Here is a 19,114-nt window from a genome sequence, read left to right as displayed (position 1 = left end):
GCCACTTGAGAACACAGGATGAGAGGAGAGAGGTGGGGAAGAGTTGGCCCAGCCCTCCCCACCTGCCAGTTTCCTGTCTGCCTACTGATAAATAGGGGAAGAAACAGGGCCAGACTTTCCATTCCCCCACCCCTGTCACCCGCCAGTCATTCCGTTAAAAAAAAAAAAGATGAGGGAGTCAGCTCCAGAGGAGGGGTGGGGGCCCTGGTTATAAAGCCTGCCGCTGAGGGCCAGAGCACCAGGCCGGTCCTCTTGCTGTCATCCTCCGCCAGGTTTAGCTGCTGACAGCTGCTTGGGACTCTGCCGCCAGGCCCCAGTTGGCTTTGCAACCCTTCTACTTCTCAGCCACACTTCCCCCATGGCTCAGAAAGAAGAGGCCGCTGAGGCCGCAGCGCCCGCCTCCCAGAATGGAGACCATTTGGAGAACCTAGAAGACCCTGAGAAGCTGAAGGAGCTCATTGACCTGCCACCCTTCGAGATCGTCACAGGGTGAGCCTTGTGCGGGGGGCTGAGGTCTGCTGCCTGGGAGAGCATGGAGTCTGTGCAGGCTATGGAAGCTTAGGGCAAGATTAGCAGGGCCAAGGTCAGACACCAGCTGCACAGCAGCCTAGCAGGGGTCTTCAGGGCAGCAAATGCCTCCGGACCTTTCCTACTTTTGGGGGGTGGGGGACAGGGTTTCACCACCTAACTCTGACTGACCTGAATCTTACTACATAGACCAGGCTGGCCTTGAACTCACAGAGCTACTCTTGCCCCTTCCTCTTTGGTGTTGGGATTAAAGGCGCACACCACCAGGTCCAGGAACCCTTGACTTCATGAGGTGACACTCTGAACTCTGTAATCAGTAGGAGGTGGGAGGGGAGTGCCCCCGAGGAAGGGACCCACAGAGCGAAAGTCTATGCGGTTTCTTCATGGCAGTTTCTGATGTGTACAAACAAAGAATGGTGCCTTCTTGAGAGACTTCAAGAGGAATGGTGGTGGTGTGGGTGCTGTGGAGAGGGAGGCAGAGCCCCGGGGCCTCTGGGCTTGCCTGCAGGTATCGGGCATCGCCTGCCCTGTGCATCTAGCCCACTCCCAAGGAGCTTGTTGAGAATGGTACATCAAAGATGGTCCCAGCAAGACAGTCACCTCTCAGACTGCAGACATTAAGACCTTATCCATAGAGGAACCAGTCACCTCTCAGACTGCAGATATTACGAGCTTATTCACAGAGGAAGCTTCCCACAAGTGCAGTACAGCCTGGGGCAACTGTGCCCAGATGAAACAGTCCACAGGTGCCTGAGGGAGAGAGTCATGTTCAAGTCCCCTCTTGTCCAGATTGTACCATCACCAGAAATAAACAATAGTAGCCTTCCCCATCCCTCTCTATTCCGAGAAGGGAAGACGCTGCTAAACTCAAGTCAGAGAGAGAAGGGACTGGTGGCAGGCTTCCTCCCTGGGCCGGCCGTGGTTCTTGTCACGGCAGTCTCCAGCAACGTGAAAAGGCTGGCTGGAGGCACGCTGAGTCTCAGGGGGAAAGGCAAGGATATTCTCATGGGGAGAAGCTGTCCCAGGTACAGTTGAAACTTGCTGCTTTATGCTTGATGAGTAATTATGTAAAAAGAAATGCCCTAGGCCTGGCCTCCGCTTGACTATTTCTAACATGAGGAAGCTTACTCGACTTGATTCTTAATGTGCCTTCCTGCTCAGATATATTCTGCCTTCTGAGAGAGCCCAGGGGGAAGTGGAGCTGGGTTCCTGAGACGTGAGGAGCCACTGAGCTTCCATTCACTCTTGCTCACCCAGATAATCCTGCTCTCATCCCAGGATTAAGGGAACAGCTGGGCACAGACTAATATAGACACAGGGAAAGCCTAGGGCAGCAGGGTCCTCAATTCCAGGGGCTTGCCTATGGCCAAGGGTCCTTTTACTGACACCTGAGCATGCTGGGCCACGTTGGCCTGGGTTACACACATACTTTCCCCTCTATGCAGCTTTTGATCTCCCAGGTACCGGGGAGAGGTGAGTCAACATCAAAATTAGATTGCTGACTTGAACATGCACTGGGTCCCAGGGCAGTGGAGCCTGAAGGGTCTCTGAAGTAAATGACATTTTTCTAAGGCTTCACAACACACAGTCAAGAGAATGTGTTTATTCACTCTCAGTATAATGCAGAGACAGACAGACAGACAGAGACAGACAGGCAGACACACACACACACACACACACAGAGAGAGAGAGAGAGAGAGAGAGAGAGAGAGAGAGAGAGAGAGAGAGAGAACGGAGACTCAGGGAGACTGAACAATACATCTAAGATCAAAGAACCAGGAAGTATCCAGCCTCTGGACTCTTAGCCAAGTATCTTGTCCACAAGTCTCCATGGCAATGAGTTACAGGCTTTCCATGACTCAAGGCTTGGAGAAAGGGCCACAGAGGGACTCGGTTCTGGGGCCCCTGTGATGACTTCTGGATGGAGGTGGAGCTCTGAGTGTTCCCTGGACACAGGCAACAGCTGCGCTGATCTGTTGCCTAGGCCTCTCTAGATAAACAGATACATAAAATAGCCCAGGGGTGTGGCCTTGCCTTCACAGGGTCAGGAAATATGGCTGGCCTTTCCTTCCCTGTTCGAAGGTCCATGAAGCCGCTCTTTCCCTAGTCTAGACTCCATGGGGAATGGGTCTAGAATGTTCCTTAGATTTGGACTGAAGCTAGCAGAAGAGCAGGGGATGTTCTAGGAAGCACAATCTGAAACAAAGAGGGTTTGCAGAGAAGTGAGGAGAGTGATTTGTGGTGGTTCTGTTTACATGGGGTGCTTCAGATAGACAGACAGAAAGCAGACCTGAGCAGAAGAACAAAGAAAGATGGTAAAAGATTCTGGAAAAGGGTCTAAAACCACAGTGGGTGCCGAAGCCAGACCCTCCCTTCTGGGGAGTAGATTCGGCCCATCTCTTCCCTGTCCTGTATCCAGTGATCTCCACATAGACTTTGGGATCTCCATAGTGCGGGGCTACATGAGAGAAATCAACAAATGTTGGGCTTGCGAAATGCTCAGCAGGTGAAGGAGCTTCACATGCAAGCCTGGCAACCTGAGCTCATTCCCAGAACCCACGTAAAGGTGGAGGGAGAGAACTGATGCCACAAAATTGTCTCTAGACTCCAAACAGGCGGCATGACATGCACAGACTAGTGTCCACACCACACATCATGTGCAACACCCCCCACATACATATACACATACATACATACATACATACATACATATATACAAAGATGATTATTATGTAAAAAGAAAAAACCAGCACATATTACAACTTGGGCATTTTTTAATCTCTTTCTCTCAGAGAGCTGGGCCTATTTGTCTCAGTTCCAGAAGTTTCTCTTTCTGTGGTTTGGCTAAGCTAAGGATTACTCTTTGAAAGGTATAACTTGAGGCTTAGAGAAGGCACTATCCGTCAATATCAGCTGTAAATTATTAAGTGTCTACTACTGCTCAAAATCCGAGAGGTTGGATCTCTCCATTATTTGCATACAGAAAATAAACGTCAGAGGGATGGGAACTTTGCTCAAGCATGGTCTGAATCACAGGGCACGAACCTCATGACCTTAAAGCATAGCACTACCCAAAGCAAGTGACAAAGAAGACTTTTATGTTCCCGGTGTTTGCCACCTGTGAACTGTGCACTTTCTGCTGGCTTCCATAGGAACAGCTCCCCTGTATGAGAGAAGGAAGGCCTCTCTTTCACGGCTTTATCTTAGCTCTCAATTGGTACTCAATAAATATTTGTAGGCTAAATGAATAGACTAATGAGCGAGCACTTCCTCGTGTTAGGCTTTCTGCCAGCCACTGTAACAGGAAGCGAGCTGGAGGGAAAGTTTCTAATGCAGAGAAGATCAGACTATAAAGAGCCTTGCCATTCTTACCATGGATAGAATTTTCCAGGCTTACCCTTGCAGCGAGCACTGGGGTGCTCTAGGGCAACATGACACCCATCTTTCCATCTCTGCCGGGAGTGGTCCTGGCCCTACCTAACACCACCCTTCTGAGTGTGGCATCATGTATGTTTCTGTAGGGGTTATGGTGGACTGAAGACAAATGGCAGAATGAGTTTCTCTTAACCATGTCTTCCTCATTCTTCTAGATTACTTTTTTACTGTATGTGTATGCATGAATATTTTACTTACCTGTATGTCTGTAAAGTGAACCTTCAACACCGTGTGTGTGTGTGTGTGTGTGTGTGTGTGTAACACCATTGTGTGTATATGTATGCAAGTACATTTGTGTGTACACATTTGTGGGAGTTTGGGAGCATGCATATCGTGGTGTATATGTGGCAGCCATAGGAGAACTCCCTTGAGGGTCGATCCCCACCTTCACCTTGTTTGAGGTAGGGTCTCATGTTTTGCACTGTGTCTGTCCAGCTAGCTGGCCCATGGCTGCCAGGGAGTCTTTTGTCCCTGCCTTCCTCGTTAGCACAGGAATGCCAGGTCGTACAGACAAGGTACGACCACATCTGGCTCTTCACTTAGGTTTGGATTCAAAGTCCGGTCCTGACTCATGCACAACAAGCACTTTCGCCACTGAGCGTTAGGTTTTTGGAAGCAGGGTCTCACTATTCAGCTCTGGCTATCCTGAAACCAAGTATGTGGACCAGGCTGGTTTCAAATCCACAGAGCTCTGCCCATCTCTGTCTCCGAGTGCTCGGGTTAAAGGCATGTGTCACCATAATCAGCCCCCTCAACACTGTTCATAACGTCACTGGTCTCTGGAACACACTGGGGAGTGGACTGTTAAAAACAGAAAATGGCCCACCAGCCACCACCCTGGTCTTCAGGAAGGTCAAAGCTGTATGGAAAGAGGGTGTCCTGTGGAGAAAGCACTGGCTTCCTGTTTGCCTTAGGCAGAACTTAGTCCTGTAAATCTGTTTTGCTCTACACTCTTCCTCCTGACTAGGACTAGGCTCACTATTAGGATTTATGAGGCAGGCTATCTTGGTGGATCTCCAGGCCAAGGTGTGCCACAAAGATCACACAACAGATCTTATGCAAGAGATTTATTGGGGGTGGGAGGAGCAAAAGGCTGTCTCAGGGTGGGTATATGAGAGACAGAGACACAGAGAGAGAGAGAGAGAGAGAGAGAGAGAGAGCGCAAGAGGGACAGAACAAGAGGGTGATCTGTGATAATGATGATGTAGCTGCTGGAGGTGCTTAAGGCAAGCTGGGGGAGCTCCTGATTTCTAGCGCTCACTCTTGGCACCAACATTGAAAGCAGTCTGAGAAAGGTGCTATTGAAAGCAGCAACTCTATGGCTCATCGGAGTTACAGACAGGCAGTCTGCGCAGGGGAAACCGAAACAAGTCAGCATTCCATCCAGAGTGGAAGTCCATGGGTTACTTTGTAGCAAATATTTTGTTTTAGTGGAAGTCCATGGATTACTTTGTAGCAAATATTTCTTCTCTGACCAGCTTCTAGGGACTCCAATGCTGCCCCCTTTAGTTGTATATTTGTACTTAGGAAAAACAGATGTTTAAAGCATACACCTTAGAAAAAAAGTACACACTACATATGCTCACATTTGTTCTCCTTCATTCAATATATATAGGGATTCAGTGTCTTCTCTATTGGCTCCGTGCAATACCCAGTGTGAGTGGTGCCTTTTAAAGGGACCCGGAATCACTCCTGGGTCACTGAATGAGTGACTAAATGTAGAGAAACAAGCCCTCCCACCATGGTGGCTCTCTAGCCTGCCCTCCAACACACATTCACACATGCGCACATATGCACAAATGCACACAGAGAGACAGTGTTCACTCCTTCTTTAAGAGTGAAATCTCCTGAGGTTGAGAGTAATATTTAGCCATATTGTGTTAATAGGGAAAAGGCTTACAACTGAGAAATTAGATGTCCCTGCTTCCTTCCTTCCCCTCTGGGGCTAAACAGTGTTGGCTTGTCCTGCCTTTCCACAGTTGCCTGAGTCGTGTCATCCAGACCTCTACAGTAATTTCAGGCTTCATCAGCTCTTTCCTGGTTGAGGCAGTCCATAGGATACCAAAAACAAACAAACAAACAAGCAAAAACTCCCTCATTTTGACCTTTGTGCTCCTTCTGACCAAGAAGCCCACGGAGGTGCCAGAGGAGCCAAGCAAGCCCAGGCTCTAGGCAAGCCAAAGAAAAGCACAGGCAGCGGGTCTTCCTTAAGCAGCTAGACCAGAAGGACGGGATGGGCTCTGGGATTGAGAGGGGGAGGGGCGGGGTGGGCTCTGGGACTGAGAGGGAGAGGGGCGGGTGGGCTCCGGGACTGAAAGGGAGAGGGCAGGGTGGGCTCCGGGACTGTGAGGGAGAGGGGTGGGTGGACTCTGAGACTGCGAGGGAGAGGGGCGGGTGGACTCTGGGACTGCGAGGGAGAGGGGCCGGGTGGGCTACCGGACTTCGAGGGAGAGGGGCGGGGTGGGCTCCGGGACTGCTGGCAGGACTGGACTAGAAAGGGTATTTATAGTGAGGTGACCTTTCTTCCACTCCCATGGGTTTAGGGTTTCTAGGTCCTCTCTTCATGCTGGGGGGAGGGGGAGAGGGGACAAATGTCAGAGTTTATGAGGGAGGGGCCTCAAGAAGAAATCAGTTCTCATCCATTCAGTCAGCTTTCTACTGTTGGCTGAGCCAAATTCTTGCTTTTAGTGAGGCTACATTGGTCAAAGCTGGAAAAAACGCTTTGGGCATAGGGTGTATGTGTGGAAGAGGGGCTCAAGAAACAAACAAACAAACAAACTGAAGGACCACATGGGGCAGCTACTGCTAAAAGCTTACCAAGTAGTCATAAATACTTCCAAACCCCACCTCCCAGGATCCATCATAGAGGGCGACTCCGGTTAGGGAGAAAAGGAGTCTAACAAAAGTCCCAGTACCAAAGCATCAGCTCTGTGTTCTCAGAAACAGGATTCTCAGGAAATGAGGAGACCCCCGAGGAAGAGGTAGAGCTGGAGGGTGGTTTGTGGGAGAGGGAAACTATGCAATCAGGAATATTCCATCTGGGTTCGAAAGAGGAAAGGTAAAACAGCAGGTGTGTTGCTCCTGCTGAAATATTAGGTAAATAGTAAATACTTCCAGCCAGGGATAGAGACACTTAGAGAGCTGAATATAGCCCTGAAGGAATCCCGGGGTTGGGTCCTCAGACAGATCCATCTCCATGTTGGAAACTTGACAGCAAGAGACGTGGGAACATGGGTGGAGACATTCTGTGACGAGGCAAGGAGGTCAGTCGCTCAGGCTTTCTCGGCAATTCCTCACACAGCCTTGTTCCCGGCCGGACATGAGGGATTCCCCTGCGGTCTGGAGTCTGATAACCTTTCTGCGGAAAGGGGAGAGGAGGCAGCTAGTGAATCAGTGGTGCAGGGGCGCATCCTGCAGCAGGTGCACAGAGTACACATTTATCCTGTGGTGCTGGGGTCTCGCACGCTGGGCAAGCCTCTCACAGAGCCACACCGCAGCCCCAGTGACAGGTACAAGGAGAGTAGCCCCTCCGGCTGGCACTTCTTCCCACTCCTGACTTTGAAAACTCCCATTTTCTTTGGCCTCCAAACCTATATGGGCCTACATTTTAGAAAAACACTCTCAAATAAGAAAACTAAAAGCAATCTTTGAGACCCACAAAAATTATGGCTCAGCAGGTAAAGGTGCTTACTGTCAGTCCTGATGACCTGAGCCCAATCCTCTGACCCATGGGGTGGAAGGAGAGAAACTTCCCTCACAAATTGTCCTCTGACCTCCACACACAATGGAGCGCATGTGCTTCCTCCACATACAGAAACAAACAAATACAAAAGAAGGTATGTATGTAATTTTAAGAGAATACCACGTCAGCTCTGACCCTTTCTCTTTTTATTAACGCCATGCTGTTCTTTAAAATGCCCAGCTACACCTGTTCCATTTACTACCTGATATAACTCTCCATTTAAATCTTGGACACACCAAGTCCTCGGTGGAAGACATCCAGTGGGCTCTTTTCCTCTCAGGCTGTGCTGCATCAGCCCGGTGTCGCCACTGTGGTCCGCCCTGGATGTCACGCTTTTCTTCGAGAACAAAAAACATTTTGTACTGCCTCTGGAATCAAGGTTTAACTTTCAGGATCCCCATTTATTCCAAAGCCTGTCCTTATTGCTGTAACCAAATGCCTGGCAAGATGCAACTAAAGAGGAGTTTTTGGGTTCCCAGTCTGAGGAGATACCCTTCCAAGCGGGGGGGGGGGGGGGGGTATGAGTGAGGAACTGGTCACAAGGCATCCCATGGGGAGCTGGAAGCACTGAATGCTGGCCTGCTCACTTTCTCTTTCCCTTTCTATTCAGTTTGAGAGCAAGTTCCAGGACAGCCAAGACTACACAGTGAAACCCTGTCCCAAAACAAAAACAAAATTGCTATTCTCTGTGTGACTTGAAAACTCACCATGATGGAGTGGGGGCAGCACACACCTGCCACCCAGAACTTGGCAGGCAGGCTGAGGCAAGATAATCTGGAGTTTTGGGGCAGCTGGGCTAACTAGACCTCATTAGAGAAAGAAATGAGAGGAAAGAGAGAGGGAAGCTGGGTCAACAGTGAAAATACTGGGGATACTTCCTGGCAGGAAACACACTCAAATCCAGATTATTTCTGTGTTCCTCGCCCCCAGTAAACTTTTGAGCCAAGCATGGTGGTCCACACCTTTAATCCCAGCACTCAGGAGGCAAAGGCAGGAGGGTCTCTGTTATATAGTTCCAGGACAGCCAGGGCGACATAAAAAGACCTTTGTTTAAGGGCTGGGTATTTTTATATAGATGTGTATAAGTCACTGAATAGTGTGCAGGTGGCTTTGGAAGCCAGAAAGAGGGTGTCAGAGTTCTTGGAACTAGAGTTCCAGGAGTTCCAGGTAGTTGTGAGCCCCTGAACATGGATACTGGGAACCAAACTCACGTCCCCTAGAAGAGCAGCACGCTGTCCTAACTGTGCTCCCCCCCACATGGCATCAGCATAAGCAAGGAGAGCTGCTCGACCTAGGCCCTAGAAACAAGGACTCATCATTCCCTTCTTCCCTGCCTTGTCTCCTTGACCCACAGGGAGCGACTGCCTGTCAACTACTTTAAATTTCAGTTCCGGAACGTGGAATACAGTTCCGGTCGGAACAAGACCTTCCTCTGCTATGTGGTTGAAGCCCAGAACAAGGGAGGCCAAGTGCAGGCCTCTCGGGGCTACCTGGAGGATGAACATGCAGGTGCCCATGCCGAGGAGGCTTTCTTTAACACCATCCTACCAGCCTTCGACCCGGCCCTGAAGTACAATGTCACCTGGTATGTGTCCTCCAGCCCCTGTGCAGCCTGTGCTGACCGAATTCTCAAAACACTCAGCAAGGCCAAGAACCTGCGCCTGCTCATCTTGGTGGGCCGGCTCTTCATGTGGGAGGAGCCAGAGGTCCAGGCCGCTCTAAAAAAGTTGAAGGAGGCAGGCTGCAAACTGCGCATCATGAAGCCCCAGGACTTCGAGTACGTCTGGCAGAATTTTGTGGAGCAGGAAGAGGGTGAATCCAAGGCCTTTCAGCCCTGGGAGGACATTCAGGAGAACTTCCTATATTATGAGGAGAAGCTGGCAGACATCCTGAAGTAGGCAGCCAAGCTCAGCCCTCTGTGAGTTTTCCTGGTGCCCTGGCGCCAACTCTATATTTACTTGGGTAGAAGACTTGAGGTCAGGTGGGAGGAAATATAATTTGAAGGGAGTGCACTCCTCTGTATTAATGGATTGTAGAAACATTCTCAAACATTGTTTTCTGTCCTCTGAATCCCTCTACCTACACCCACATCGTGGGGTTGGAGGTAGGGCTCCATCACTAAGAGCACTGGTGCTCTTATGCGGTTCCAGCACCCATACTGGGTGGCTCACAACTGCCTGTAACTCCCCCCAGGGGACCTACCACATTCTGGACTCTGGACACTGGATGCACTTGCTCATACTCACAGAGAAGTACACAAATGTACATAAACATTAGGGCTGGAGGGATGGTGTTAGTGGTTATGAGCACTGTCATTCTTGCAGAGGTCCCAGGTTTGACTCTTAGCGTCCACGTGGTGGCTTCCAACCACCCCTAGCTCCAGTTCCTGGGACTCCAAGACCCTTACTGTGGCCTTTCTAGGTCCTGTTTCCAAGTTCACAACCTCTGTTCTGTAATGCAGAGTTCTCATTCTTGGGAAGTTTGTTGCTTTTTTTCTTTTGTCATCCTTTTTTTTTTTTGACATTTTATTGTTTCTTTTAAAAAAGTTTATGGGTGTGGATGCTTTGTTTGTATGTACGTTTGTGTACCGTGTGCATGTTTGGTCCCCATAGAGAGCAGAAGAGGGCATGGGATCCCCTGGAACTGGAGTTTCATGCAGTTGTGAAGCACCACGTGGTGCTGGGAATCAAACCCAAGTCCTCTGGAAGAGCACCGAGAGCTCCTAAGTTTGAACCATCTCTCCATCTTTTGATTTTAGCCAGATAAGCTATCCTGCTTTCAGAGGGCTGTTCTTTGAGTTGCTCAGTGGTTACTGAGTGGATGCATAAGGCCAGGGCTTTCTTCTTCTTGAGAACAGTCCAGGGAACTCCTGAAGTGTCAAATGTGATCGGGTAAGAGTAGTGAGCTAGTTTATGCCGGACCGTCTAAAGGGTTAAGAGATGTCTGTAGCTGAAACAGCAGCTCAGAAGTAGCCTCCTACAGATGTCAAGAGGTGATAGAACAGGAAATAAAGACGAGCTGTTTAGGCAAATAATTAGGACACAATTAAGGCCAATTTGGCCTCTTGCTGAGGGTAAATTAGACTCTCACAGAAACAGGCCAATTATCCTCAGGAAAGAGGGTAAAAGGTCCTTCACTATCTTTTGAATTTGGTCTGATCTAGTTTGCCTCTATGGAACCGCTGTGACTGAGCCCCTTTCCACGGCCAGAGTTGCTGATCAAAATCTAGTAATGGTGAAGGCTCTTCACTGCACTCCTACCCGACTTTAAGTCGGGAATGACTTCTATATTCATAAAACATGGACGCAGCACGTGTCCATGAAGATCATTCAATTTATGTTTGATGTTTCTCGAAGATGCTGCTTCACAGCCACACTCTGGAATCCCAATGTTCCGGAGCCACGGGTAGGCAGGTGTTAGTTATCAGGCATGCAGGCAGGGTGCACAGACATCCCCAGGCTGAGCATCTTCCTGACCAGCCGACACATTTTCAGTCTGTCCTTTTTAGCAAAAGGACAGTGGGAAGTCATGAAGTAGGTTCACGCTATAAAGTAACCCCTGAAAATACAGAACTTACTCTAACAATCCCCCAAAGATCTTTGTTAGTGTAGGCCCAACTATTGTAACTGTACAGCCAGCATAAGACTTACCAGAATGGTGACCACCAGCTCAACTTTATTGCGGTCTCCATGGGAGAGAGGGATATGGTGGTGTGTGCCGATAATCCTCAGCACTCCAGAGGCAGAGGCAGGAGGATCATGAGTTAGAGGCTATCTTGGGTTATACCAATTCTCAGACTAACCTAAGGTAACTAAGGAGAACTTGTCTCAAAACAAGTCAAAAACAAACAATAAAAAACCCCAAGAATTTGGAGTGGGACTGTAGTTCAGTGGTAGAATGCTTACAAAGCCCAAAAATTTGTGCTGGGGTATGCTTGGTTGTGAAATCCAAGCATACCTACTGGATTCAACCCCAATGCCACCGACAGTAACAATAATAAAAACTAAGTATTGTTATTATATGCCTGTGTTCCCAGAACCAATAGGTAGACTGAAGAGAATGCTACTTTATCCCCAAAACAGCAGCAGTAACTCCCACAAAATATCACACTTTTTATAAAGTTTAATTTTTACTTATTTGTGTGTGGGAGGGGCACATCTCATAACAAACACGTGTAGGTCAAAGGACAACTTGCCAAAGATGTCTTCTGTTTTCACCATGTGGGTTCTGGGGGTGGGTATTGGCAGCAGGAGCCTAACCTGAATTGTCTTGCCAGTCCCTCTGAAGACTTTTACAGGCCACTTCTGCCAGCTACCGAACTATCAAGTCTTTAGGGATTTTAGTTTTCATTAAAATTATGAATTTCACAGCTGATTAAAAAGTTTTAATCTGGGATCACGCTGAGCATTTTAACTGATACTCAGTAAACAATTCAGTATGAGTGGTAAGTACTGTCTAAATCATCTTGTTTTAAAATACTCTGGGCTTGCTCTATGGCTTACTGAGTAAAGGTGCTTGCCACCAATCCTGAAGTCCTGAGTTTGATCCATGGGACCCACATTGTGGAGAGAATTGACTCCCAAAAAGTATTCTTCAACCTCTAAACATGCATACACCCCTCCATACACATAAATTTTTATTTTTAAAAAGAACATTACCCTTCCTTGTGTATACAAATTCAAACAGTATTCTTGAATGCATTAGCACTTCGCTGTGCATATCCGAGTCTTCCAGGTTCCTGAGGGGAAGATCAAATGTAACAAAAAAGCTGTGGCTGAGCCTAAATGACCGTGAAGAAGAGCCCTTCTTAAAGTCCACTAAAAAGCATTCACTAAAGAAATGTCTATCTCTTATTTCATTTTCTGCTTTAAGAAATGCTGGACCAGCACAGGGAGGCGGAGGTAAACAGCTTTCTGATTGAGACAAGTCTGGTCTGTGGAGTAAGTTCTAGGCCACAGCTACTCAGCGGAACCCTGTGTCAAGAAAAGCAAAGCAAGGCAGAATCTTTGTACCCTGTATTTAACTAGAGTACAGAATCCAGGCAGATCTCCACACCAAAGCAGCAAAGGAAACAATCCCAGCAAGCTCAGCCAGGAGCCACAGGAGGCCCTGGAGGAAGCATTCAGGGTCTGTTTAGGGAAGGTACAAAGACACCTTAGTTATCTCAGAGGGTAGGCTGTTGGGGGTCAGCCAGGCTGTCAGTAACACGCTCTGTTTTCCGTGAAGGTCTGTCCGCTGCCACCCAGAGAAGCAGTGACATGGACGGCATCCAGGACATGCCTGTCTTCCCAATTATACTTGGAGCTGGACATTTGACACCAAGCAGTTGTGCTGGAGAAGGCCCTCCCTCCGTGAACTGGAAGCACACCTCAGGCTGTCATTCACTCAGCTGTGCCTTTTGTAAAGTGGCACCAGGCACCTGGAGTGGAGGGTCTCACTGCCTCCCCAGGGGTGTTTTCTGAGACAAAGATCCTCAGGTTATAGGACAGACCTTTGCAAGACTTCGAGAAGTGTTCTGATTTGGGCTGGGTTGTTGTTGGTTTTTTAAAAGGCAAATTAGTATCATTAATAAAGGAAATAGTGTGTTTTTTCTGGCCTGTTTTTTTTAAAGAAAGTTGGGCAATGGAAAGTTCCCATGGACAGTGAGTGGAGACGGGGCACAGGGACATTGTATGCAAAGAACCAAGCCGCGACTTAGGAAGGGAAAGTCAGGTCTTGGCAATGAGGATCTAACTCTCTAAGACTCACTTCTCACTATGGTCCTGACCTTCCATTTTTTTCTGAGGACTGGGAAATGGCAATGGCTCACTGGATAAAAGCTCTTGCTGTAGGCGTGAGAACCAGGGTTCAAATCCCCAGAACCCATGCAAAGAATGCAGTAGCATGAGTCCTTAAGCTTAGCACGTAATAAAAAATGAACGAGATCCCTGCAGATGTGCTAGCCAGCCTGGCACACCCAATGGCACCAGGAGACTGATTCACACAAGGTGGAGGGTGAAGACAGCCACGATGGGGTCCTCTCACCCCATGTGCATTTCTTCCGGAAGGAGATCTAGTTCACCAGTAGAGTACTTGCCTAGCATCTACAAGGCCCTCACTCCATCCCCAGCACTACTATAAAATCAAGAAAACACTTTTCCCTGGAATTATTTCTAAATGGTAGCTTCTTTGAAGATAATATGGTGGGGGTCACAAGGCTTGGAATTTTGAGATCTCCACACCTCGATGGCCAAGCAATAAAAACTTCCTCCTCACTAGAGAGGGTCCAAAGTACCAGGTTAATGTTCAGACACTGTGAGATTCCAAAGGGCAGCACTGGAAACCACGATAGGATAGGTACCAAGTGTCATTTCCCAAAAGGTTCATGCCTGGGTGCCAGCCACACTCCACCTGGCTTTCCAAGAAGGTTGTGCTCATCTATTGTCAGGCTGTGTCTCCTCTCCTCAGGCTTCACGTGTGATCAATCCCTGGAATTTGACCCAAGGCACTAGATCACACCCCTACTAAGGCCCAGGATGTGACCAATAGTCAATCAAGAGCCCTGCAAAAATAAGCTATAATCCCCCTAAAGCAAGGGAAGCTAGGGCTAGCAATCTGACTGAGCATTAAGAGGTTTCTGCGGGGGCTGGAGGTGGTGGGGAACAATCTAACATGAAAGTCTGCAGGCTGAACCCACTGGAGGGAAAGAGAGTAAAGATTTGCCACAGAGTGAGACAAGATAACCTGCCCAGCACCCTGCTCTCAAGACTTTTCTCCCTACAGGTGTACAGACTCAACAAGGTCCCAATAAAAGCTTTGGTCTCTGTTTGTAATGAACGCCCCCCACAGCAACATGCAGAAACCATCTCCAGATATTAAAGTGAAACACTTTCTGAACAGCTGCCTCCTATCAGGCTGCAGTGTGATAAAAACACATGTCTAAAGTACCAAGAGTGCGTCACCAGCGCTTCCCTGGTACTTCCAGAAGGCTTTTGTAAAACTTAGTTGTTTTTTTTACACTGGGAAAAACGACCCATTCCTGAGCAACCAGCATTCACGCTAGAGTAAAATCTGCATATGCCTGGCTGTGCGGTCTCTCAGAATGACCACAGCGGGGCAGGAGGGTCCTAGCCCCCCAATAGTTCTAATAACAGAACACTGGCTTTCCTCTCCCTCCGCAGACATGCCATTTGGCCTTAGTTTCAGAAGCGGGCCCAATAATTACCGCAGTGCTCCCGAGATCCAGTGAGTTGCACATTACTGTCTTCGGGTAGAAACACGAACCTAGAACCCCACTTGCCACTGAGTCTTTAGAGTAATTTAACCGGCCTCCTGACTAAATTCAGACATGGCCGATCATGTCAACCATGCAGTAAACAGCCAATGGTCCCCACAAACACTCCAGCCCTGCCTCCTACCCAGGGGGACACAATCCTGGTCACACTTACCTCTGACCTTGTTGCTCTCCCCAGTGAACTCGGCTCTTCAAAATTAAGTCAGAGGTTCAGCCTGCCCCCCAAACCCAGAAAATAGATGTGCATGCGCAAAAACTTCAGTGACTCCAACAGAAAGGTTTATTGTTCCACTCCTGTCCCAATAAGCTCCTTGTGACTGTGGAGAACTACATGAGTAACTACAAAACAAGCACAATCCTTCCCTAGGATGATCAGACTAGCATCAAGTGCACAAACACAAGACACCAAAGAATCTCAACAGTTTACCAAGTCTCCCACAATTTCTCCTTAAAAACAAGAGAGTTAGAATCAATGCTGCCACCTAGTGGCCAGCCAAACAAATCCAGTCGTGGACAAGCAAACAGGTCAGGTGGGCTTAGCTGGTTCCTGGCCTGCTGACAGGCCTCAGCCTCCTCCACACTGTTTGGGCATAATGCCCTCCAGTCTTCTTAGAATACAGAATCCCACATCTGGCCTGTAACACAGATTCCCTTACACACTGTCCTCTGCCCATTTTGAGGTCCTACAGCCAAGTAGATGTGACACAAAGACCATGAGCTCATCCCAAATCTCCATCTGCTCAGAGTGTATACACAGTAATTTTGATGTCTGTAGCCTCAAACACCTCTTCGATTATAGCAGATACATTTTCCCACTGCAGACGATCCAAACCACATCCAATCCTGAAAACAAAACAAAAAAGATCTTATCTTTTCCTGGTCTTTTGTTTAAGATCAAGTCTGAAAATCAACCAAACAAACAAACCCCTCCACTGGTTGCGTAGTCATATTTAGGAGACTGCCCCTCCTTCCCTCTTTCATTGGGCTCTATCCAAAGCACAGTTCTCTGGGCTCAGATGTACAGGCCGCCACAGTGAAGAATCTATAGTCAGTTCCTATTGTGAAGCCACTCACCAGTTCTGAGGCAGCCGTCATGTCTCTTTGCTTTCCAATTATTTCTTATTACTTCCCAATTATTTCATTCTTTGGCACAAGGTCACTAGCTCAGTTACCCACTGCTGATGAAGACTAACTTCAGTGGATGGAAAATGTACGTACATTTAAAACACACTCACACCAGTGGAATGTTAAGGAGGCTGCGAGGGAGAGGAGGACCTTTGCAGAAGGAAACAACCGATGCCCAGAATGCTGGCTGTGGCCCAAGTGAAGTCTGTGACACTGTACTGATCCTCACCTGCCCTAGGGACAAAGGGAAGCTCAAAACTGCCAATTTCATACAATAGTAAGACACTCAACTTCTGCAAGAATAGTGATTTAAAAAAAAAAAGTTTCTGATACAAAAGCCTTGAGTATACTAAAGAAGGGATGATGGGCTGGAGAGATGGCTAGGTGGTTAAGAGCACTGACTGCTCTTCCAAAGGACCCAGCTTCAATTCCCAGCACCCACATGGCAGCTTACAACTGTAACTACAGTTCCAGGTGATCTGACATCCTCACACAGACATATATGTAGGTAAAACACTAACGCACATTTAAAAAAGAAATAAAGAATTGATATTGTAGTCACACCCAAAGTCGCTTGAGCTTGGTCAGCACTGACTGAAAACCACTAGGGTAATAGAGAGAAGGGTACGGACCAGTTCCTGAGGAAGCAAAGGGCCACTGGACATCCAGTGTCATTTGAGTCCTCCAAAGGACAGCAGGGACAGGTCCTGCCTGTCACCCACTGAACAACAAGCAGGCACGCAAGCTCCGGGCACAAAGTCAACTGGGGGGAGGTGTGATGGCTCAGTCTCCGTTCTGGGATTCCAGGGCCTCAAGAGGAGAGGACACCGCTTTAACACAACTCAGGAATTCAACAGCTGTGTCTGAACGCCAAGGACGCTCCCCACAGAGGAGCTGAGGCAGGTGAATGCCTCTCATTACTCACTCTGAATCGTTCAACTCCAGCTAGAAAACAGCTGTGCTACAGCCTCACAGCCAATAGGAAGGGAGTTCTGAGACCAAACCTCACCAACCAATTCAGTCTTCCATTTCCTTGCCTGGGCATGGAGAGGTCAGTGACTCCATTCTTCAGGCAATGGGACTTCATAGCCTCTAAACTCTTCTGCAGGTTCTCGTAAGTTGGCTTGTGTGAGGCCCGTTTCTTTGTAATCTGGACACAAAAGGAAGGATTCAAACTCTCATTAGCTCCACCCCCCAAAAAAGTGTCAATGAGGAAGCCACCAGATTCCTCTACATCCTCAACCTGAAAGAATAAGCGCTTTTTAAAAACAGATTAATCCCTGGATTCGTCCAGAGCAGGGATGACAGTGTCCTGCAGCCACAGGAGAGCCCACCAATGGCTGAGAAACACTCTGCTGTGTGACAAGGAAAACCACGACACAGGAAAGCTGTGCCTGTTGCCATGCTTATGCGAGGCACTGGAATCTGTGCCAGATAAGCGACACACTTGTGCCAAGGTACCCATACTGCCGGGTAGCGCCCCTCCAAGTCCGTTCATTACGCAATCACACTCCCTGCTTTTTGTTTCTCTACAAAAGCAGCAGCGAGAGGTAGTTCTTCCAACAGAAAATCATTCTTGGCTTTCAGGACAGCACTCTCGGGTCAGTGTGTCTCCCGACTCTGCATGCTAACCAGAAAAGGTTTGAAGTGGGTTGTCTCTAAATCGCCCCCACAGGCTGTAAGGAAGCCACACCTCTTCTGGGGCCAAAGATGGTGTGGAAGGTAAAAATCCCATATCCCCACAGCCGGTAGGAGAGGGCAGGATATTCTGTGGTTCTGCAGTGGGCAGGGAAGATGAGTTCCTCAGGGAACTCTCTCGAGACAAGGTGTCTGAGAAAGGGCAGTGGGTCTCCCTATTTCTGCCACTCTTAGACCACAGGCCTATGGTAGACGGCACAGGAGCCTCACGCCGGAGCTGCAGCATAACCTGATATACCTAACTCAGTGCTCCAAGCAGCCAGCTCCTCTGGAGCTGAGCTGGTGTCAAAGTGGAAGCTGTATGGCATCCTTTACTGTCTCGGATGGAGCATCGTGATCAATGCAGGGAAGTCTATTTGCCCATCTATACAAGGTCAAGATTTGGCCCCATCTTACCAAGTAATATATATATCGTCCATCTCTCTTCAGAACAGCCACTTCTCCAGACTTCTTTTCTAAGAAAAAGTTATTTAATAGTAAAAAAGAAAACCAAAACATCCATCTCCACACTTACACTAAAAAAATTCCCATAGACCTGAGTATAACTATCCAAATTCCAAATGCACTGTCACCTGTCCATTGAAAAACGCTAATGCTAACTGTCTTGAAAGTGTCTTAGAACGTGCCACCATTCAAAATCGGTCAAACATGTTTATTCAACAAGATCTTTGTGTGTGTGTGTGTGTGTGTGTGTGTGTGTGTAAGTACAGGTGCCTGTGGAGGCCAGAGACATCAGATTCCCTGGAACCAGAGTTATAGGCAATTATGAGATATTAAATGTGGAGGTTAAGAATCCAATTCAGGTCTTATTCAAAAGTATTATATACATTGAATCACTGAGCCATCTCTCCAGAACCCCCTACCCCCAACTTATACCATTTTATATTGTAATAATTTCTCTCTCTCTCTCTCTCTCTCTCTCTCTCTGAAACAGGGTCTCTCACTGAAACTGGAGCTCCCTGGATCAGCTAACTGACTGGCCAGTGAGCCTCAGAGACTCACTTACCTCCACCTCTCCAGGAAGGAGAAAACATGTCTGATATGTCTGTACTTAACTTTAAAAAGATAAAACAAAACAAAATAAAACACATGGGTTCCAGGGATGGAGCTGACTCCCTCAGGCTTGTACAGCAAGTTCTTTACAAGACGGCATCCTGTCCCCCTTCCCAACAGAGACCTTTCACAGTGCTGTATTGAACATTATGAGGAACATCCCCCCACCTCCTGGGCTTTATCCTCCCCAACTCCTGGGCTTCTCTGTGTAACCTTGGCTGTTCTGGAACTTGCTTTGTAGACCAGGCTGGCCTTGAACT

At 48.2% G+C, this 19,114-nt stretch overlaps 2 protein-coding genes across 13 annotated transcripts in view; one reads left to right on the top strand and one right to left on the bottom strand.

Moving 5' to 3' along the window:
* Window positions 1-234: 234 nt before the first annotated feature.
* Apobec2 (apolipoprotein B mRNA editing enzyme catalytic subunit 2) lies at window positions 235-13,293 on the top strand. Its single transcript, XM_041656097.1, has 3 exons — window positions 235-489; window positions 9,060-9,623; window positions 12,932-13,293. The coding sequence occupies exons 1-2, from the start codon at window positions 359-361 to the stop codon at window positions 9,601-9,603; spliced, it is 675 nt and encodes a 224-aa protein (XP_041512031.1). The 5' UTR covers window positions 235-358; the 3' UTR covers window positions 9,604-9,623; window positions 12,932-13,293.
* A 1,946-nt stretch (window positions 13,294-15,239) lies between these two features.
* The window catches only part of Oard1 (O-acyl-ADP-ribose deacylase 1), a 7,882-nt gene continuing 4,007 nt past the window's right edge, over window positions 15,240-19,114 (bottom strand). For all 12 annotated transcript variants that reach the window (XM_041655956.1, XM_041655950.1, XM_041655952.1 and 9 more), the window contains 3 exons: window positions 18,198-18,256; window positions 17,141-17,253; window positions 15,240-15,821 (listed from right to left, as the gene is read on the bottom strand). In XM_041655956.1, coding sequence (XP_041511890.1) covers window positions 15,719-15,821; window positions 17,141-17,253; window positions 18,198-18,256 — 275 coding nt within the window. In that variant the 3' untranslated portion in view covers window positions 15,240-15,718. The remainder of the gene's footprint in view (window positions 15,822-17,140; window positions 17,254-18,197; window positions 18,257-19,114) is intronic.

The sequence above is a fragment of the Microtus oregoni genome, unplaced genomic scaffold, assembly GCF_018167655.1.
Source record: "Microtus oregoni isolate MIOR12 unplaced genomic scaffold, Mior012 000007F_ref0000211, whole genome shotgun sequence".
In the NCBI taxonomy this organism is placed as follows: domain Eukaryota; kingdom Metazoa; phylum Chordata; class Mammalia; order Rodentia; family Cricetidae; genus Microtus; species Microtus oregoni.
The sequence above is the reverse complement of the archived record's forward strand: the minus strand, read 5'-3'. Positions and strand labels throughout refer to the sequence as shown.

Excerpts from the sequence above, each read along its gene's own strand:
- Apobec2 (XM_041656097.1), top strand. The coding sequence starts at position 359 with ATGGCTCAGAAAGAAGAGGCCGCTGAGGCCGCAGCGCCCGCCTCCCAG. Across the intron at positions 490-9,059 it reads CCCTTCGAGATCGTCACAGG|GGAGCGACTGCCTGTCAACT; the intron begins GTGAGCCTTGTG and ends CTTGACCCACAG.